Source organism: Athene noctua, chromosome 1 (genome assembly GCF_965140245.1).
Source record: "Athene noctua chromosome 1, bAthNoc1.hap1.1, whole genome shotgun sequence".
NCBI classification, from domain to species: Eukaryota; Metazoa; Chordata; class Aves; order Strigiformes; family Strigidae; genus Athene; species Athene noctua.
The window spans coordinates 117,935,154-117,954,526 of NC_134037.1; the positions used below are offsets into that span (position 1 = coordinate 117,935,154).

The window sequence follows — 19,373 nt, forward strand, 5'->3', positions numbered from 1 at the left end:
TTATTTCTGAAGACAATGAATCATATACAGACAGTATCTGCATTGCTGTGGAATTTGTTTTTAAATTTACATCGCAGGTCTCCCAGTATCTTCATTACCATTGTATATCATTGTGTTACATAAAACTCATAATCCTGTAAAGGTTTCTCCAAACATGAATGTTATTCAGAGCTTAAAACTGGATGGGTTTGAAGTAGAGAATAATTTATCAGTGTCTAACTATCTGGAGTTATTTTAGAACAGCATCAAATTTGCGTGCTGCTTTAAGGTGCAAAACAGCCCCAGCACTGAGGGTGAGCTGCGTTGTCAGGAGATGGATGACAAGTCCATCTAACACTGTGATTTTTTAATTTTTTTTTCAGTCACAGCCTGCATTGACTTAAATCAGAACTGTAGGTGTTTACTTCCTCTTTCAAAAAGCGATTCTTGCTTCTCAGGTGGGACGTCCTGGAAACAGCTTGTATGAAAAGTGTATTTGCTTGATTCATGCTAATCAGATAATAGTTAATAGGATGGTTATGAAAAGATTCAATTTAATATGACTTGGATATATAGAAAACATACCTTGAAAAACTATGCACTCAAAACTATAACAGCAAATGTTCAGACTTTGGCAGCTGCAGTGAAAAAGTGTTTTGACAACCTGATAAATAGGATAACATGGTGATATATTTAACAGACCTAGAATAGTGAGCTTTAAACTTCTGTCTCTTATCTGATACACCCATTCAAGATCTCCGTGAACCTGTCAGTTCTGGATGTATGTATTAAAGGCAACAGGAGTTACTTTCTTTTTGCAGCATCAAGGAGCAATTACCTAATGCAAGTGAACTGCTGTGAGCCAAAACACATTTTTACTTTGATTACTTTAGACTCTCTTGATGTATTTCATTATCTGGAATCTCAGTAAAGCCTGGTTTGGAAGGGGCCTCCAGAGATTGAGTTCAGCTTTCTCTTGCGAGCACGGCCTTAGATTAGGTCATCCAGGGTCCTGTCAAAGCAAGTAAGTCTTGAATCCCTTCCAACAAGGGGCTTCTTTAGGCAACCTATCCCAATCTTCTGTGGTGAAGAACATTTTTCTTGTATCCAGACAGAACTGCCCATGAAGCAACTTGTGTGTCTTGCTTTTTGTCCTCTTATGTGCATCCTTGTGAAGGGAGTGAGTACCTCCACCTCCCCTATAACTGCTTTTGGTGTTCTGGAAGACTGTCATTAAACCCATGTGGAGCCTTCTCTTTTCTCCTCTTGTCCTCATTCATGATCAGTTCCCTCATCCCTTTTTTGTTCTTCCTGGTCTCCATTCTTTCCAGCATCTGTAATTCTCTGTTTCTTTGACTATGTGCTTTATGAAGAAAAAAAAAAGCTTTATCCATACTTTGAGAAGATACAGAAATTACAATTTAATATTCAATTCAACAATACAGAAGTTACAATTTAATATTCAATCCAATTCAACAATTTAATATTCAGTTCAACTAGATACTTGAAGTTGTTTCCATTCCATATCTAAATTTTTCTACTTGGTTCTGTCTCAGTTTTAAACTTTAGATCTGTGTTGCATGTATATAAGTGTATGGAACCTGTTGCAGAAAAACAAAACAAAAAAATACAGTATAGACAAGAAACAAATACTTTCAGTCCCCTGAAATTCTAATGTGGTTACAAAACAAACAAAAAAAAAGATCTCCGGGAAGGATATTACTGCAACAGAAATTGTGGAGGTAGTAAGAGTTTACCATCTGGCAAGGCCCCCAGACCAGATGGATCCACTAATGACTTTCATAAAGTATTTCACCAGACCCTGCCAGAGCACATGACTGGCATCTTTAATTATCCTAAATTAACAGGGTTCCAGCCTTGGATGCTAGATTCAGAATTGTTGATCTTGGAAGGAAAGGCAAAGGCAATGTTCCCTGAAATCTCTTCTTCCTAATAGACCTTTTTATTAATAAAGTTTAATGTTAAAATGTTACCTAAAGTTTATTGGTTCATCTTAAATGGATTGTTTGCATAGAAGAAGTGCCTATTAAGGCACTTGTATTAGAGGCGGTTTTTTGCAAACGCATCAGAGTGGTTTTGGAATTCACAGTTAGCTTTATGCATGCACAAAGCGTTCAGCTGCTCAGCAGAGCAGACTGCCAGGAATCCCCTTGTTTTCTTTGCCTTCCCTGGGAGGAAGGGAACATGCACTTCCAAAGCAGTTGATCTCTGCCTCTTACCCTACATGTGCATCTGCTCCTGTTACTGTTCCCACAGAGGGAAGGTCGAGTCGTGTGGTGAAGTGACTGCCACTACCAGCAAGCCATGCCAGCAGCAACTGCTGCTGCTCTTATCCTTTCTGTTTTCATCCCTGCTCTTTAGCAAGAGAGTGTCCACTTCCTTTTCCCACAAACATGGAAAGTAGGGAGAAATTGTCTTGGGAAATTTCTTCTGCCCTCACACTTGGATCTTGCGGGACTCCACCCTGGTCCAGGAGGGCACTGCACGTGCTGTCGTGGCTGCCCTCGGTTCCATGCTCATCCCTCCCCGTGGAGTAACCCTGCTCTGGTGGCTCATGGACAGTGAAGCCTTTGCCAAATAGTTTTTATGGTACATTTATGGAAAAGCTTGGGAATTTTGTGAATTACTTCTAAGAGAAATGCTCATGATTTTAATATAAAAGTCTGGATTTTGTTTTTTCCAATTACTTGTTCTTGTTACTTGGTACTGGAACTGTTACGTATTCTCAGGACTGAGAATAGGTCTGCAAATGTACATCCAGGGATTAGACTGTTCAAACTCTGCTGGATGAGCAGAACAATGGAGTACAGGCTGGGGGAGGTCAGGTTGTGTCGCAGGAAGGGTGGGAGTAAAGAAGCAAGTGACTTGCTCAGAGATGTTGTCTTCAGCGGTCCAGCCGCTGGGGCAGCTCAGGTGGCATCTGCAGCCCTGTGGCCTGAGACTTGCAGAGAATCCTCTGGTTGCATAATAAAGACTTTAGTGTTTCTGGGTGTTCTTCCTATTGAAAGGAATGGGAAGTAGTTCCCAAATAATACTCTTCTGTACCATCAGCTGCTGCTGTTTGAATGCCTCATCTCTGTTAATCCTATTTTGGTGTTGCAGTGATTATCGCGGTATCTTGGTATTTTCCAGTGGTGCAGAGAGGGATGTGGTGTCGTTAAAAGGGATTTGGATATCAGATAGGATGTTCACATCGAAAGGTTGAAGAAATGCACCTAACAGTTCAAAACACAAGTTGTGAGGTTTATATTCATTTTAAAAGGCAGAGAAAGGCACAGAGCCTATGCCAGCAAGAAACCTTACAACCTGAAGACAGGACCTGACCTGTACACCAGAGGTATTGTATAGTTGTGCATACAATTTTTATATTTTAATTCACAGCAAGCATGTAAATCATATATACAAGTATCAAAAAACTACCAAGATTTGTGCGTGCAGTTGGGCTCCCATCTCCTTGCTCTGTAACCCGCTGTTCCGTCTGACAGAAATAAACGCTTGGTTATCTAACAGCCAGACTGCACGTAGGCAGTTGGAGTGCATTGTAAAGGCTGGTAGCGGGAGATGAATGTCCTTAGCGGTTCTCAGAAATTAGACTACTTATTTAGGTGCCAAAATGTATATTACTTCCTAATTTTGGCTCCCCCACTAGTTGACATCATGCGTCAAAAAGGGTAAAACAAATAGCAGAGATGTTCAGTACAGACGTATTTATGTGGTAGGAAATGTGTTCTTGTTCTGAACCTTACATCCAGGAAAGGAAATCCAAAATGTAGAATAGGAAGTTCTAGTATGTGAAAACCAAACTGTACAGAACAGTGGCAGATGTAATTAAGCTGCAGTTCTGTTCTAGCAGTGAGATGGATTAGTCTAATTAATCTTTTCCATCTGGTTTTTATCACTGAAGGAAAGTATTCTAGTTTAATTATAGGTATCAAAGCTTAAGTGTGGTGGAGTCATCCTTTATTCCTTTACAGGTTTAGAATTGAGGTGAACTAGTCAACACACAGTATAATGTAGAATCCAGGCCTATGAAGGAAAGGGGCGATGAGCAAGTGCTGGAGCAGATAAAACAGTTTTACTGGGCATTGTACTAAAATTGTTGGGTTTTACATGAATTGTTCTTTAACGTGAAAGAAATGAGCATGTAGGTTTGTGAAAATTCCTTATTTTTTTTTTTTTTTGTGAACTCTTCTTAATAATTAGTATTATCCACTCCTGGGATAGAAGAGATACTCAGCTTTCTGAAGCCATCTGTCAGATGTCAGTTTATTAATAGGATATTTTTCCTTATTCTATCTGTAGCTCGCATACTGTAACATTGTTTAAATTTGTCTTCTGGTTAGCAATGTAAAACTCTTTGTAGTCACATTACTTTGGGAAGGGGTTTTTTATTATTAGTATCCTCAAGCTAGGTTTTCAAACTAGATCCTCTGTTTTTTTGTCAGAATACCTCAAAGGCTGAAGGGTAGCTTGGCAACAGCCAAGAATAATTGCTAAGAGCAGCTTCTGATAGTGTGTCACCACTGATAGCCTGTATCCCTCTTGTTACCACGGGGTGAAGTGTGCTCAGTGATGGTCTTTTGTGCTACAATGAAAATCTGTTATGTGTGATGAGGAAAATATATTTTTTTTTAAAATGATGCTGCTGCTTGGTTTCAGAAAATATTTGACATCTAAGAGAAAATGTTCTTGACACAACAAAATGGAAGAAAATATTAGTGTTCACACTTAGGCAGGGGTGGGAGAGAAGGACACTGCGGGCTGCCTGGTGCAGATTTCCATATCTTACTCATTGTGAACAGAAATACAGTTTGATTCTGCTAACAGAGCCTGCATTGGAGTGCAGCTTGCAGTAACGTATCTCTGTAAAATACTACAGAGAATAAAAAACTTGAGTGTTTAATATGTTTAATAAATGTTTAAGAAAGAGTTGGTCAATGCGAGTCCTCTGAAGGCTAGGGGAGTTAATCACCAAAAACCAGGAAGTGTGTCTGAAACATTGGCATATTTCTTCGACTTAAGTAGTAGAAATACGACTTGATGTGACTGTTTTTGTGCAAAGTACTGTTTGTAATTGTCTGTTAGAAAAAATGAGGTAACAGATATACAGTAAATTTTACCCGTCCTTAGGCAGCAGTAACTAAAAGTAGATCTTAAAATACATACGTCATTGTTCTTCAGATATAGGAGACAGATTTTATTTCTCTGTCTCTTCTGAGGTTACTATCTTTAAACGTGTAAAGATGAGAGGATTTCTTGCATGTATTTTTTTAATAGTGAAAAATATCCATTATTCAGTCACTGGACAATATTTGAGATTATGTGTAAAAGAGGAATAAATTGTAGAAAATCATCCACTGACTTTGTAAAGCTATGAAAAAGTATGTGTGTTCATTCAGTTTATCAATCAAAAGTATTAAAAAATTCTCTGGTTACGTTTTCCTTAAGTTTTGTAGTTAAAATATTGTTACATGACAAATTGTATTCTGCACTAGCTATGTTGGTCTCAGTAAAACATTTTAAGTAAATAATGGGATAGACTGAGTTTTGAACACAATAGATACGGTTGTTCCAATAAACCAAAAGGAGCTGAAGTTTTTGAGAAATTTAAAAACCACGTTATTTTAAAAAATTTTGGTTTGTACTATTTTGCTGATTCAGAAAGTGTATTATAACTTTAACTGTGTTCTATTTCAGCCTTGCAGTTCACCCGGATAAAACTTTAGTAGCAACAGGACAGGTTGGGAAGGACCCTTACATTTGCATCTGGGATTCCTACCGGGTACAGACTGTATCTGTTCTTAAGGATGCACATACACATGGAGTTGCCTGCTTAGCTTTTGATTCAGATGGCCAGGTTTGTATATCTTCTCTCTCTGTGTTTTGAATTTAGTTTGATTTCTGATCCTGCCCGTTAAAGCATTTTTTTGTTTAGGTAGCTCTGTGGCTGTAGTACTGAAACTCCTATTACAATTAAATTTGTAATGCCTGGACTGCAAATACATCTCTTTCAAAGGTGTTTTTGAGATTAAAATCTCTATCATGCAAATCGAGTAGAGGCACTGGATGTTGGACAAATATCCATAGAAGAAATGTCCCTCTGTGGCTCACATATAATAGCTTCACCACACACTTGTCACCTGCTGTTCCAAGAGATCAGTTCCTGGCAAAGTCCCCACAACCCTGCAGCTTTTTTGGCAGAGGAGCTCCGGTAATGGTACTGCTAGGAGAGTCTCATTGGCTGGGGTGCAGTCAATTTAATAGAGCAACAAGGTTAGGACACAGAGTCTGTGATCAGATTATATGATATCTTGAGACAAAATTAAAAACGCAAGTAAATGGTGAGCTATTCACAGCTAAGCATGTTAATTTATCCCCCACCCCCCAGAGCAAACTATTAACAGCATACAGTTGTAAATGCAGCAGGAGGAAAATCTACAATTCGCATAGACCTGAGAAATATTTCACGTTCATGATTTCATAAATATCCATGCAAATTTTGTCATTATTGATGTTCAGATGCCTTTTCTGGGGTAACACTGTGGTCATGCTTTATAGTTGGTTGCTGAAGTACTTTTAGGAATGCGTAGATTAGCTGATAGCTGGATTCCTGCACAGATCGTTATAGGGTTTGTGTTTGCTTGTGGGCCTCAGAATTGTATCCCTATAATTGAGATTATTTTCTTAAAATCATCTACTAGGTGATTAGCTGTCTGAGAAGTGCTTCCCTATCTTCCACTGACCACACAGTGCTTTTATTACTCTTTCTGAGATCAGAACTGGCCATACATTGCACAAAATGTATTGTCAGGTGAACCGAAAGCACTTTTTATTCTGCATTACCTTCAGTTTAAAGATTAGTCTGAAATGAGGGGCACCAACATGAGTGATTGCCTTTAACATGTTCAAGAAGCATCAGGTAACTTGAATTACTAAACAACACTATGGATTGTATTTCCCCATTCAAAACTGGAACTAGGTTTCTATTTTAAGCCTAGCTTTCAGTGATCTTCCAGTTTTCTTAAAGTAAAGCCATTTCCTCTGAAATCTCCAGTGCCAGTTCTAATTAAAGGTGTTCCTGGGAATTCTGGAAGAATTGGAAAACCCTCACATCAACAGAACAAAATTTATAATGCTGTAATATGTTTTTAACATATTGTTAATTCAGAAATATCTGCTCTTAAATTTTAACTTCATAATACTGGTGGATAAATCCTTTTTTTTTTTTCCAAACTGATTTATGCACCTAATGGGAATAGACACACCAAAGAGCCCAATGAATATGAGTTAAACGTGGAGTCTCTTCTGAAAATTCATCTGGGTGCCTTGCTGTAATTAAAACCTGAACTGGCTGCTGTGTTGACCTTGCAGAACAGTAACATTCTGTTCTGGAAGTGCTGGAGAAGTTGCAGTTTATTCTGGAAATAAAAATTTACACAGAACGCTTTTATATCTGGATAAAGACCAGTGCTGGAAAACATAAATATGGATAATGTGTCTTGGCTTTTGGCTGCTCTTTCTGGTTTTGCAGAAGAAGCTGCTGTGCTGAGCCAAAACGAAAGGGCATGGTGGAAAGGCTTGGGTGCTGGGAATTCAGAGCTGCTAACAGTTCCAGTTTATTTAGTCAGCACACCCAAGGGAGCTGGCATCTTTGTGAGATGACAGAACAGACTTCGCAGACATTGCCTGCACCTTCCCTTCTAATGCCTGCTTTACATTCTGTTATACTGAGGGTTAATATCCAAGAAATATTTGTATTTGAGCCCCAAACCAGAAATAAATCCAACAATCACATGAGCTATCGATGCAATGAAACAGGTATTCTTTTCTTCACTCTGTCAGCTGTCGACTTTCTAAATAAAAGTAGACTGAGGAAAAGCCCAGATAATTCTGCTTCTCTCCCTGAGGTGCATCCCCATGAAGTCAGCCCGGGTGCTTGTTCTGGGGGTTGCTGCCGTGCTTGGGCACAGCTCCGGTGTGTGGCTTGTGCACGGGTCTCCCCACAGTGACACAGCGCCTCTGTATTTCAGCCAAGTTCATTGGCTCTTCGTGTGCTACGAACTCGGGAGTGTCTGCTCCAGGCATTCCGGTGAATTGGTTCTCAAATATTATTCCCTGCTGGACTTGAGCTGACGCTGTGTGGAGCCAGCTTGGTGGTCTCTGCCGTGCTTCCCGGGCATAACTTGCCCCAAACTGGGTAGTGGAGGGTGAACAGCATTTGTTATTTTCTGTAATGCATGGAGAAGATCAACATGCAGCCTAAATCAGGGGACAGCTTCTATGCTTCCTTTACACTATGAACAGTTTTAAATTGGGAGACAAATATATTTTGAGTAAATTGCTTATTTCGCACATTACCTGTAATTAATACTATATTTTAAAAGTACTGATGGGAGCTGAATATCTCGCAGAACTGTTGCAATTTAAAAATAGATATTTTAGTTTGGGCTTTTTCTGTGTGCCCAGTAAATGACATTTGGTGGGAGGGAAGCTGCTCTTTGTTCAGATGTTTAATGAAGAGTTCTCAGTTTGCCTGTAATTAATTCCTGATTCAACAAAAGACATTTTAAACTGCAATTTCTCCTTAAAGCTGCTAACATCTCACCTTCACAGAATTACCTACAAAGCTGATGTATTTTATATTGAAGCATTTCACCAATACTATACAGTTCAATTTCTGTTCTGAGTTATTTTAGATAAACCCTTTTTGTGTGCTTTCTAAAGATTATTTTTTTTAATGGACTGAGCAGGGCACTGCCATAATACATACATACATTTCTAAATTGGGCATATAGACAGCAGCAGGCTTCTTCAGCCAGATCCTCTAAATTTGTGCAGATTTAAAAATAATTGTTTAATTATGTGCATAAATGACTTGGCAGATATTTTCTCCTGGTAGTTCTTTGAATTCTCCAAACAGAATTCTGTCAAGTTCTCTTCCAGAAGGAGGACTAAAAGTGTGTTTCAACCAAAAAGGAAATTCAGCATTTATCACTTTTCTGCTAGCAGGAAACCTTTCTCAGTCGACCTAGGTTAAAAGAAAATATTAAATATTTCTTAATTTCCCCTAGTACTTTCACTGTCCATGTACCCCACTAATGGTAATTTCCTGGTAGATAGTTACAGTTCAGGTCTGATGATGTTCACGTCATGAATCTAAAAGATACTGTAAGTACTGCCATGGTTTCCATGGTGAAAAGAAGGGTATAAAAGAGGTGAGAAAAAGTTGGAATTGGTGAAGCTTCCATGAAAAACATCTTGTGTGTTTTGATCAGTACATCCAAACTCCTGGGTTCACAGATTGCTCAAGGGCAAATGAAGCTTTTTTTTTTGTTTGTTTACATTAAAGGTCCTTTATCAAAATAAATATTTTTATCTGGGTAACTGGCAGGAGCATGTTCATTCTTTCCCACATTTCATTTTCTTTTTCCTTCATTACCACATGCCTAACAATCAAGCATGTTGTCCTGGGGTAGGTGCAGCTCTTCAGTACACATCTGAGACAGAGCCCCAAATTTTCTCTATCACATCTAGCAATAGAACCCCAAATGTTGAACCTATCTTTATCTGCCATTTCTAAGACTTGCACATGGAGCGTTGTCATGGTCACTGACAACTAAGCACCACACAGGCGCTCGGTCACTTCTACCCCCACCCCTTGGGGCATGGGCAAGAGAATCAGAAAGGGAAAAAAAAAGTAAAACTCGTGGGTTGAGATCAGAACGGTTTAATAATTGAAATAAAATACATTAGTAATAGTAATGAAACAGAAGGTAACTAAAAGAAAGTGAAATAAAACCCAAGACAGACAAGGGACGCACAGTGCGATAATGCATGTTGTCAACTCCCGTGAAACCAGTTCAAAAAGAGATATTACATTGCTCTAAAACAAAGGGACTGTAACTATTAAGACAATGAAGGGTGCTGTGTACCTACTATGTTCAAACCAGAGGCTTTTGACAGTGGCTCTCTTGAGGAGGATGTACGCTGTTTTTTTATGCTTAAGTGGCCTGAAAAGGCACAGAGTACTTTGAATTATTTTGCAACAGACTGAAAACTGGAGCCTTCTGTTTCTTTGTGAATAATGATTTTTTTTCTCTCCGTTGTACAGTAGTTGATAGCCTTACTGTAATTAATATTTTAATACAGCATTTTAGAGGAATGTCTGGTAACTGCATTTGTGTTCTTTGCTGGCTCAATCCTTTTGTATTATCGTAGACATCTCCAGACTTTAAACAATTTGCTTATTGAAAATTTGAGCCAGAAATTAGTGGTTGTTGAGTTGAAGGAAATTCAACTGAAGAGATTCAGTTTGCAAGTCATCTGCTTGAAGCAAGTCTTTAAGGAAGAGATCTGGTCAGTGTACTCGCTGAAACATATGTCTGTTTGGACCAGATGGTTCATCTACTGACCTTCGTCTCTGAGGCAAAAAGAAAAGTTTTATTTATTGCATGTTCTTGAAGTGCAGACTTTCCTATCACAGAGCAAAATGCTTAGGAGCCTCAGTTGGACTGTTAATTCCTTCTGATAAGAATTGGGACAGTGAGAAGGACAAGGGGTGGGCAGTATGGACCCAACAGATAGGGATCTTCTCAAGAAGTCCCATTACTGAGCTATGAGATGGTTTCCAATGAAAACAATCTCTCCTCTTCCCATGATGCAAGTCACTCAGGCATGTTCCTTTTACCAATCGATCTCTGTGGGACAGAGCATCCCATATCCATGATATCTCCCCATCCCATCCATTACCTACAGTTGCAGTGCATTTGGCACCAGCATTGCCTTCACACTGCTACAGATTGTGACACCCTCTCCTGCCACCTCTGGTCTGCAGACAGAGACCCCTCACCTCCTAAGAGACTCTGACAGCAGTTGTACAGTTGGGTGTCATAAGCACAGTCGTTGGAAGGGAATTAAACCCACACCCTCCACAGTAACTGCTGAGCCTCTGCATATGTTGCAGATGTATGCAGTCTGCCTTTTCCCCTCCAGATCTTCCATTTAATTTTGTTCTTTTTCTTTCTTGTACTGTTGAAATTTAAAAGTATTAAAATTATTTTAATTGGTGATTAACCATTTTAATAATTTTGGTTAATTTGGTGTTTAATATTTTAGATGTTTCAAGTGGTAATTTGATATGTTAAGCTCCGTAAAAGGCAATTTTTAAAAGTATATCCAATTCTGATCCTAAAGCTCAACAAAATGAACATAATGACCCAAACTGTATTTGGAAATAGCGAGAGTTTTCCTTTCCCATTCACATTCATTATCAGATTAATAAATCAAAATGCTAGGGTGGTGTGCACGTGAAACAAGCACCTCAAATGCTTCATGATAAGAATTGTACTTGAGGCATTGGTAACCTCAAATGAACAGCCTGGCTGTTTAGCAAAGACCAGACATGTCAGGGGTTTCTCCTGTGGATAAGTAAGTGTAAATACCTTGATGGTGCCTTTGCACTGTGGTCCAAACACAAGCCACATATGGGAATATCAATGTGTGCACATAATAATCTGAATTATAGCAAAGTGATTTTTGAGTTTATTTTCTATTGACTGGATTACTATTGTTTTTCCTTAGCGTTTAGCTTCAGTGGGACTGGATGCCAAAAATACAGTGTGTATTTGGGACTGGAAGAGAGGAAAACTACTGGCAACAGCTACAGGCCATTCAGACAGGGTAATTGTATGAAGGATTTACCGCATTTTGTCTGGCACTTGCAAAAGTGGTTTTAAAATAATTTTTGTTTCTAGTGGGCTAATGTGAAGATAGTTTTGATTGTTCTACCTGGCTTTTAAAATACTGAACAAAGTCTTTATTTCTTCTCATTCTGCCAGACAGAGCACAAAGCACCGTGTTAGTGAATGAGGCATGTGATGGATTCTTGAGCTGTCTAGTGAGCCCAGGGAGGAAATGCTTTGCAACTGCACCCTGATTAGGATGATTTATAGCTCTTTATATGAGATGTGAAATGCTAGCTCAGTGAACAAAGGTCATGCTCTTCCTGAGGATGTCAAGAAGACCGTTTATCCGGAGGGAAAGTTTAATTATCTCTATTTTAGTTTTGGTCAAGACAGTTACTTGTAGAAGAAACATAATTAGGATAAGTATTCCTTCTTTATCTATTAAGTGCAAGTAAAGGATCATAACTTCAATAAATATGAGAACTGAACAGGCTTGAGTTTAGACTTATTCAGGTTTAGGAAATGTTTGAAGAGGTTTAGCAAAATACCTCCCCAATGTACATGAGCACAAGGTTGTATACATTAAAATAAATGCAGAACGTGTTCTCTTATCCATATTATGATATTATAACGTTAGAATGTTATAGTATTGAGGTACTGTAATGTTTTACTACACATGATGGGGTATTTATATGTGCAAAGCAGCAGACTAAACCCTTCTTTACAGTTTCTGTGTACATAAAGTCTATCTGCATCATATGTGTCACTTGAATAAATCTGGTAGTTCATTTTTAATTACAGTGTTCACAACATGACAGAATCTTAGTCCTTATTCGAATTTCTCTTTCAGAACTGATTCACTTCCCAGTTACATCAGTAGAAATTTTGCTACTGACCTCAGTAGGTACCAGATCAGGTTCTGAATTAGCAGAAGACTCCAGGACAGGCAAGAAGTGCTAAAATCTTGGTCCCAGTAGACTTTCACAACCAGAAAAATTACATTTTCCACTGAAGAGGCAGCGGGAAAGAATGCATACCTAATTAGGCCACAAATTCTGATGATTTAGTGTGCAGGAGTCATAAAGCATTTCCAAAAGTGAAATATTTGAAATATCTGAAAAAGTTAAATGTTCAAACAACATTTAAATAAAATAGTGTTTGGAACTGCTGCAAATCCTGACGTTTATAAATATGACATATATTTTGTAGGAAGGCAATGCTTCCCCATGTATAGAATGAATTATGTGTAATATGTTCCTTTAAGTTGATTGAAATTCTCTTGTGATTTATGCTTAACAACTGAAGAGCTAAAAGCAGCAAAAAAGTCCCATTGTCTTTCTCTACAGACACACATTTCCTAAAGAAACTGATGATTGTGTTAACCTTATTGGTTTTCAGCTTGGACATTGGAAAGCTGAATGCCAAAGGTAAAAAGTCTGAAAAATAGTATATTGTTGAAAATCTGGACCCAAGTGCAAACTTGCTGTTTTTAAACTTTATACAACATTTGCCGTTAGGCATAATCCCGTAGTCGTAAAATACACTGCAAGTTTGTTCTGGTAAAGTATATAGGATCTGATACTTCATTTTTTGATGCATACTGTTACAAATGTGACATGAGTCAAAATGAAGAATTCAGTTTTAACTCTGTAGATTGTCAGATGAATGATACTTACCCATTTTGTCACTGGGGTCTTTTGGTAATACCATACCTTTTACTTAAAATAATGAATCAAGATAAATGTACCAATCTTTCCTTCCTAAGCTTGAGGAACGTTAGCTTACATCATAAGTCCCATTTTATTTGAGATATTGCCTATTCAATTACATCAATAACAAGTTGGAATAGACTGGTGTTGTGAAGGCAGGAATGAGGTGTCTTGGCAGAACTATGTGAGGAAGCCTGAGTATTTGCCTTAATCTTTGTTTACAGGGGTTTCCAGATCTACCTAAAGAGCATTCTTTCATTTTTAGTAGTATGTTGCAACAGCAATGATGCCTAAAAATTGGTAAAAGTGACCTGAGCCTTGATGCAATCACTGTATAATTTAAAATACCGGCTTACTGTATTTCTTAACAGATATTCGATATTTCCTGGGATCAATATCAACCAAATAGAATTGTCAGCTGTGGAGTAAAACACATAAAGGTGAATATTTTTTGTTGTTTACTTGTTAAAAACTAATTAAATGTCACCAAAGAAATACGTCCTCTTATATGATGAGGGCATTAAATATAAGACAGGTTATGTTTTTCTCTCGGTGAACATTTGAGCACAACTTTTTATTTGAAGCCAATTTAGACACTGAGCAGTGACTGAGGTGCAGACCTGCTTAACAAGCAAGGTGGGAAGATCATTTGGTGTAATTTTCATCATTACATACTTGTAATTTTGGGTCTCTCTGCCCTCTTCATTCCACCTAAATTGTCTCAGCCTTTAGTGCTTTCTCTGATCAAGCATCACAGAGGGTCACTGAATGGGTGTAGGGGGAACTAAGTTATTAAATGTGAATTGGATGAACTGCAGTTTGTCCAATCAAGCTCCCAGCATTCGTAGGAGTACCACAGAAAAGGTGTGCAAGACCTGCAGAGGTGAACAGATGAAAACTCCAGGGTCCCACTGTTTTCTCCCTCTAATTCACCTTTTCTGGGGGTGATGTAAATACGAACCTAGATATATACTTTAATTTAAGGATAAAACATTCTTGTGCCTGTGGAAAGCTTAGAAAGAAATCTTTCTGTTTGCCAATATTTCCTGCAGGTTTCTATTTTTCTTCTGTTTCATCAAAAGCATTCCTAACAGATGGCAATTATTTCACATGACTGGGGTGGGAAGAGCTTTAACTAGAAGTTTAGGAAACCAGTTAATACCTCTAGTTCTGGTTACTGAGAAGCTTGTGCCCTTAAAACCACCACTGCTTCCAAACTGTGGGTGGTTTTGGCAGCACTGATGCCATCTGTTGTATTCTGCAAGCTGTTTTCCAAAAACCTGTGTTTCTTTGGCACCTGTATTATGTTTAAAATGACCATAATTACCCTGAACATGCATAATATCAGGCAAAGTAAATACATCTAGATAGAGGCATGCCAAAAAAAAAAAAAAAAAAAAAGAGAGCGTGGAGGGAAAATGATTAGCTATTCCCCTCCAGTGATGCTCAAACAACAGTCCTTCATTATAAGGCTGCAGGAATGTGATAACTACTTTAACTTGCCATGAAGGAAAAGAACAGCTCAGAGTGCTTGTATCACTGTGAGAATCAGGACTAATACTTGGGCATGGTGCCATTTACCCCTTTAGCATTTCAGTTCTATTGGCTCATTTGGCTGAGCAGATATTAGGAGCTGTGGTAAAACCTAGGAGCTAAGGAATCTGACACTGAGCTCAGGATCTTCCCTCCATCTGTTTCCTAACATTGCTACCTGCTCTCTTGCCCTTCTTCAGCCAACCAGAAGCGAGGAGAGAACATGTTTTACTCCCAGGATGAAAGCCCTGAGGGTGGTATTCTCCCCGCCTTCTCTTAAATTACCTTACTTTAGGAGTCAAAGGGAAAATTTAAGTGAATTAGAAACAGAGAAGGATCTGAAATAAAAATCCTTGATCCAAGGACTTTCTGGAATTCAACTTTATAGGAGTTTTATAGGAGCAAGTACAAAGAGAAAGACCTTAAAGTACAGCTTATAGCCACAAAAAGATGTAGGCATATAAAATGGAATGAGGTAGACATGCATCTGTGTCAGACACTTCAATGTTCCTGTCCGGGCTCTGGAAGTATCTCTCCAGTGTGCAGGGGACCACAGAGCGTAGACACCTCCACTAGTAAAGGCCTGAGCTGGCAAGTCCATTCGGGACTTGCTACATCCTAGTGCTGACAGGCCTGGATGTTTCAGCACATCTCTTCCACATCTCATTGAAATTCTCTTTACTCTGCCTTCTCTGGAAGGTCTGATCCTTGAGGGGGAGCTGAGTGCACAAACTACCCTCTCTGCTTTATAAAATGATATTTATATTTAAAAAAAAAAAGGAGCACTGATTCAAAAAGAAAAGAGAAACAAGATTTCTAGCCCACCGCTAAAGACACCTTTCTAAGACAAACTTTGTATCCTCTTGACTCTTTTTCTCTTACATTCTTTTTTTGCAGCACGTTACCGTGTCTGTGTAGAAGTCAAGAAGGTCACCATTCCACACTTAGACAACCTCTTAGTCTTGTGGTCAGTCAGAAAGGGCTGTTTCACATACAAGTGTTTGCAGTCTCCATCCAACAGATGGTTTCTCAGTAAACGTAACTGTATTTGAAGGATGTGTGTCTTTCAGTGCTCTGGAAAAGGGCAGAAGTGTCTATTCCAGGCACACAAGTTCCCTAATATAAAGTATTTTATTACTTCAGAACCGTAGCTGTATTTTAAGTTTTCCAGACAAGAGAAGTGGGATGTTCTTGGCTTTAAAAAGCGTGCATTCATACTGACAGACATCACCCAGCCCAAACGTGGTGAAGGATGTGAGGTAACGTCAAGGGGTAGTGCAGCAATAGTGAATTGGAACTGAGCCTCAGTTTCTCAGACAGTTTGATCCTTTTGTTTTGTTCTTTGACTTCCTGCATTTGCGTGAGGGCTCCCTTGGTAAGCGGGCAGTTCCTGCAGTGCTGAGCGTTCTGACAGGAGTCACTTCAGGCTCTGTCCAGACACTCTTCTGTAAGGATATACCTCTGAGATCTGCACGCTAATATGAAACATTTATATTTAATAACACCATTTTTAATAATAACATTTATATTTGCATTTGACAGTTTTGGACGTTGTGCGGAAATGCACTGACAGCAAAGAGAGGAATATTTGGTAAAACGGGAGATCTCCAAACTATCCTTTGTTTAGCATGTGCAAAAGAAGATATCACATACTCTGGTGCTTTAAATGGTGACATCTATGTTTGGAAAGGGCTAAACTTAGTCCGTACAATCCAAGGAGCACATAGTGTAAGTGGTGTTTTTAATGTCGATTTCTGAAATGAGCTGTTCACTGGATTGAAAAACTGCTTGAAGGCTTGTCTCCAAAGATTTTCTTCTGTTTCAGGTCAGAAGACTATTCATCAATTAAGAACTTTAATCTTATACTTTGTTTACATGTTGTCAACCTGTTGAACTGGTATTGACAGAACTGCTGACCTTTATAGTACTGATTTAAGCAAGCAGACTAAATCTGAAGCGAAGTTTCTAAATCTCAAGTTTCACTGACTGAGTAGCTTCAGTTTTGTTCATATCACTGAAAAATAGTTGGTAACCAAATGATCTTATTTTAAATAGAATTTTAGCAGTAAAATTTCCAACACTGAAGATTAATTTTTTGTGAAAGCTTCAATGTGGAGTAAACCTGTTTAATCTGTGAATTGCATTCCCACCGTGTTCCAAAGGCCGTTCACTGCAGTTGGCCTCCTAACAACCACCCCTAATTTGGAGCAGTTATAATTACAGAGAGTAAGGGGAATGTGTCGATCATGTTAGATTTCTAACTAACACAATAAATTTACGTCTCTGTTGTTGCTGCAATAAAGGCACAGGAGGGTCTTCATGTCTTGTTTCAGATGTATTTGAGAACTACTCCTGTTTTGAATGTGATTGTGGCTACTGGCATTCTAGCATGGGTTTTTTGGATAAAAGGAAACACGAGTGTTTTCCTTAGAAGAGTGATATGAAATCTACAGTTTTCTTCTAGAACCTTTCTAGAAAGAACACTGCAAACCGAACAGCTTTTTCTGACCTCCCAAAATGAGTCTTGTTGGCAGTGCATCAAGATTCATAGTATCTCCTCAAATTAGATCTAAGCGTGCAGGAAGGAGAGTAATCGTTATTTGTATAATCAATCCCTAATTTCTGAAGGCATTCAGCCTGGTCAGTGGGACATCTTACCTGCAGAACTACTGTCATTGCCGGGTTGTGGTTATGTGCAACTCCCAGAACATGGGAATATCTTTGGCAAACAACAAACCTTTGTAGTGTATTTGCAGAATTTTTTTTAGATTTGTTAGAATGACTCGATATAATCTCTTTCTATATAATGTGTTCTGTTTCATCCTGATAAATTAGGGGGTTTGCCACAGCTAATATGCAGTCTCTTGCCCAATTTCTAATCTTTATGTAATTAATTATTAGAAATGCTCATTTATTAAGACATTGAACCAGGCCGCTTTGAAAGCAGAGGTCTTCTCTTCATTGTATTAATGTCCATGCAGTTCAACTTGTCTCTTAACTGAGAGGTTTTCCTAATAAAATACTGAATCAGCAGGCATTCCAAGAGATATTCCAATGTAGTACAGCACAGTCATCAATATTGAGGCATTTTCAAAAATGAAGAAATTCAATCTGTAACATAATCTTGTCTTTCAACGAAGAGAATGAATTGACACTCTTTCAGTTCCTGTCAGATTCCAAATGATGTCTGAACTGAATTCATGAAAGAATGTCTGAGTCATCTCCGCACCTGTAAGAATATTTGTATTGCTTGTTTGCTTGTTTTTGTTTTTTCTGGGTAACTGTTTATTTTAAGTGTCCCATTACTTATTAAATAGTCCTAGTAATAATATTAGCTAAACCAAATTTGAAGTTCTGCAAATAGGCTGTATCACTGCTGTTTGTACAAAAATTTCTACACAAATCACTGAAGTGGGAGCACTTGAAATAAAAGTATCCCCCTGTGTTTGCTGGTTTGCTTTCTGGATGGACAACATTTGACTGCCTAGCAGTTTGTAGCCTTTAATAAGAGCCTGTTGAAAAATGTTTGCTTTCTGTGTTTAAAATGATTGTAAAGAACTTTAAAACTTGTTATACTGTTGGTTAACAGGCTGGAATTTTTAGTATGTATGCCTGTGAGGAAGGTTTTGCCACTGGAGGGAGAGATGGTTGCATTCGTTTATGGGACACTGATTTCAAGCCAATTACTAAAATTGATCTCAGGGAGACTGAACAAGGATACAAAGGTAATGAGCTATTACTTTAATGGCTTTTCACGCGTCTAGATAATGGTTTATGACACAGTTTAATTTGAACCATAAATGCCTTTGCGTACTGCTGATTTTTTTTACTTAATGACTGTATTGACGTTTGAGATCTGTATCTCCTTTTTTTTCCTCTGGCAATGACGTAGCCTGAAGAGTTTTCTATGTTTCATAGTATAAAGAGAGATGCTTATAGTTGCTGCTCCCTACCATGCAAAGACAAGAAGATAAGTAAAAACTGATTAAATGCAAAAAGATACGAGAATTAAGTTAGACTGTCTTTAACTTAATTATTTGCAATTTATTCAAATAATGGAAATTTCTGGAACCTGATATTCAAAGACGCTGAGCATCTGAATGCTGCATTAGGTTTGGAATGGTAGCACTTGGCATATTTAATAGAGAGAATGTTATTAAATTCTTGACCATTGTATTTGTTGAATCTAATCATGCTTCCTATAAGCTTAGCCGTCACTGTATGATTAGACTCTGGGAGCACTTCCAGTCTCCATAGATCATGATGCACTCTTTACCAGGATCCTAGTCTGCTGGAAGCTCCACATCTCCATTTGGATGGTCTGTAGTGGTCTGTCTGCTGGTTTGAAGCAGGCTGTATAGACTTTTGGCAGCCAACTCTCTAATGCATAATGTTAATCTTCCCTGCTTCCTACCATATGCTTTTAGACTTAATTTTCATATTAAAA

At 38.4% G+C, this 19,373-nt stretch overlaps 1 protein-coding gene across 11 annotated transcripts in view; it reads left to right on the forward strand.

Annotated features, from left to right (window-relative positions):
- The window catches only part of EML6 (EMAP like 6), a 132,404-nt gene that overhangs the window by 40,168 nt on the left and 72,863 nt on the right, over positions 1-19,373 (forward strand). For all 11 annotated transcript variants that reach the window (XR_012633523.1, XR_012633519.1, XR_012633524.1 and 8 more), the window contains exons 2-6: positions 5,698-5,857; positions 11,581-11,679; positions 13,765-13,833; positions 16,469-16,654; positions 18,516-18,651. Coding sequence is in view for 8 of the 11 variants with exons in the window: in XM_074903970.1 (XP_074760071.1) it covers positions 5,698-5,857; positions 11,581-11,679; positions 13,765-13,833; positions 16,469-16,654; positions 18,516-18,651 (650 nt within the window). In the remaining 3 variants the exon portion in view is untranslated. The remainder of the gene's footprint in view (positions 1-5,697; positions 5,858-11,580; positions 11,680-13,764; positions 13,834-16,468; positions 16,655-18,515; positions 18,652-19,373) is intronic.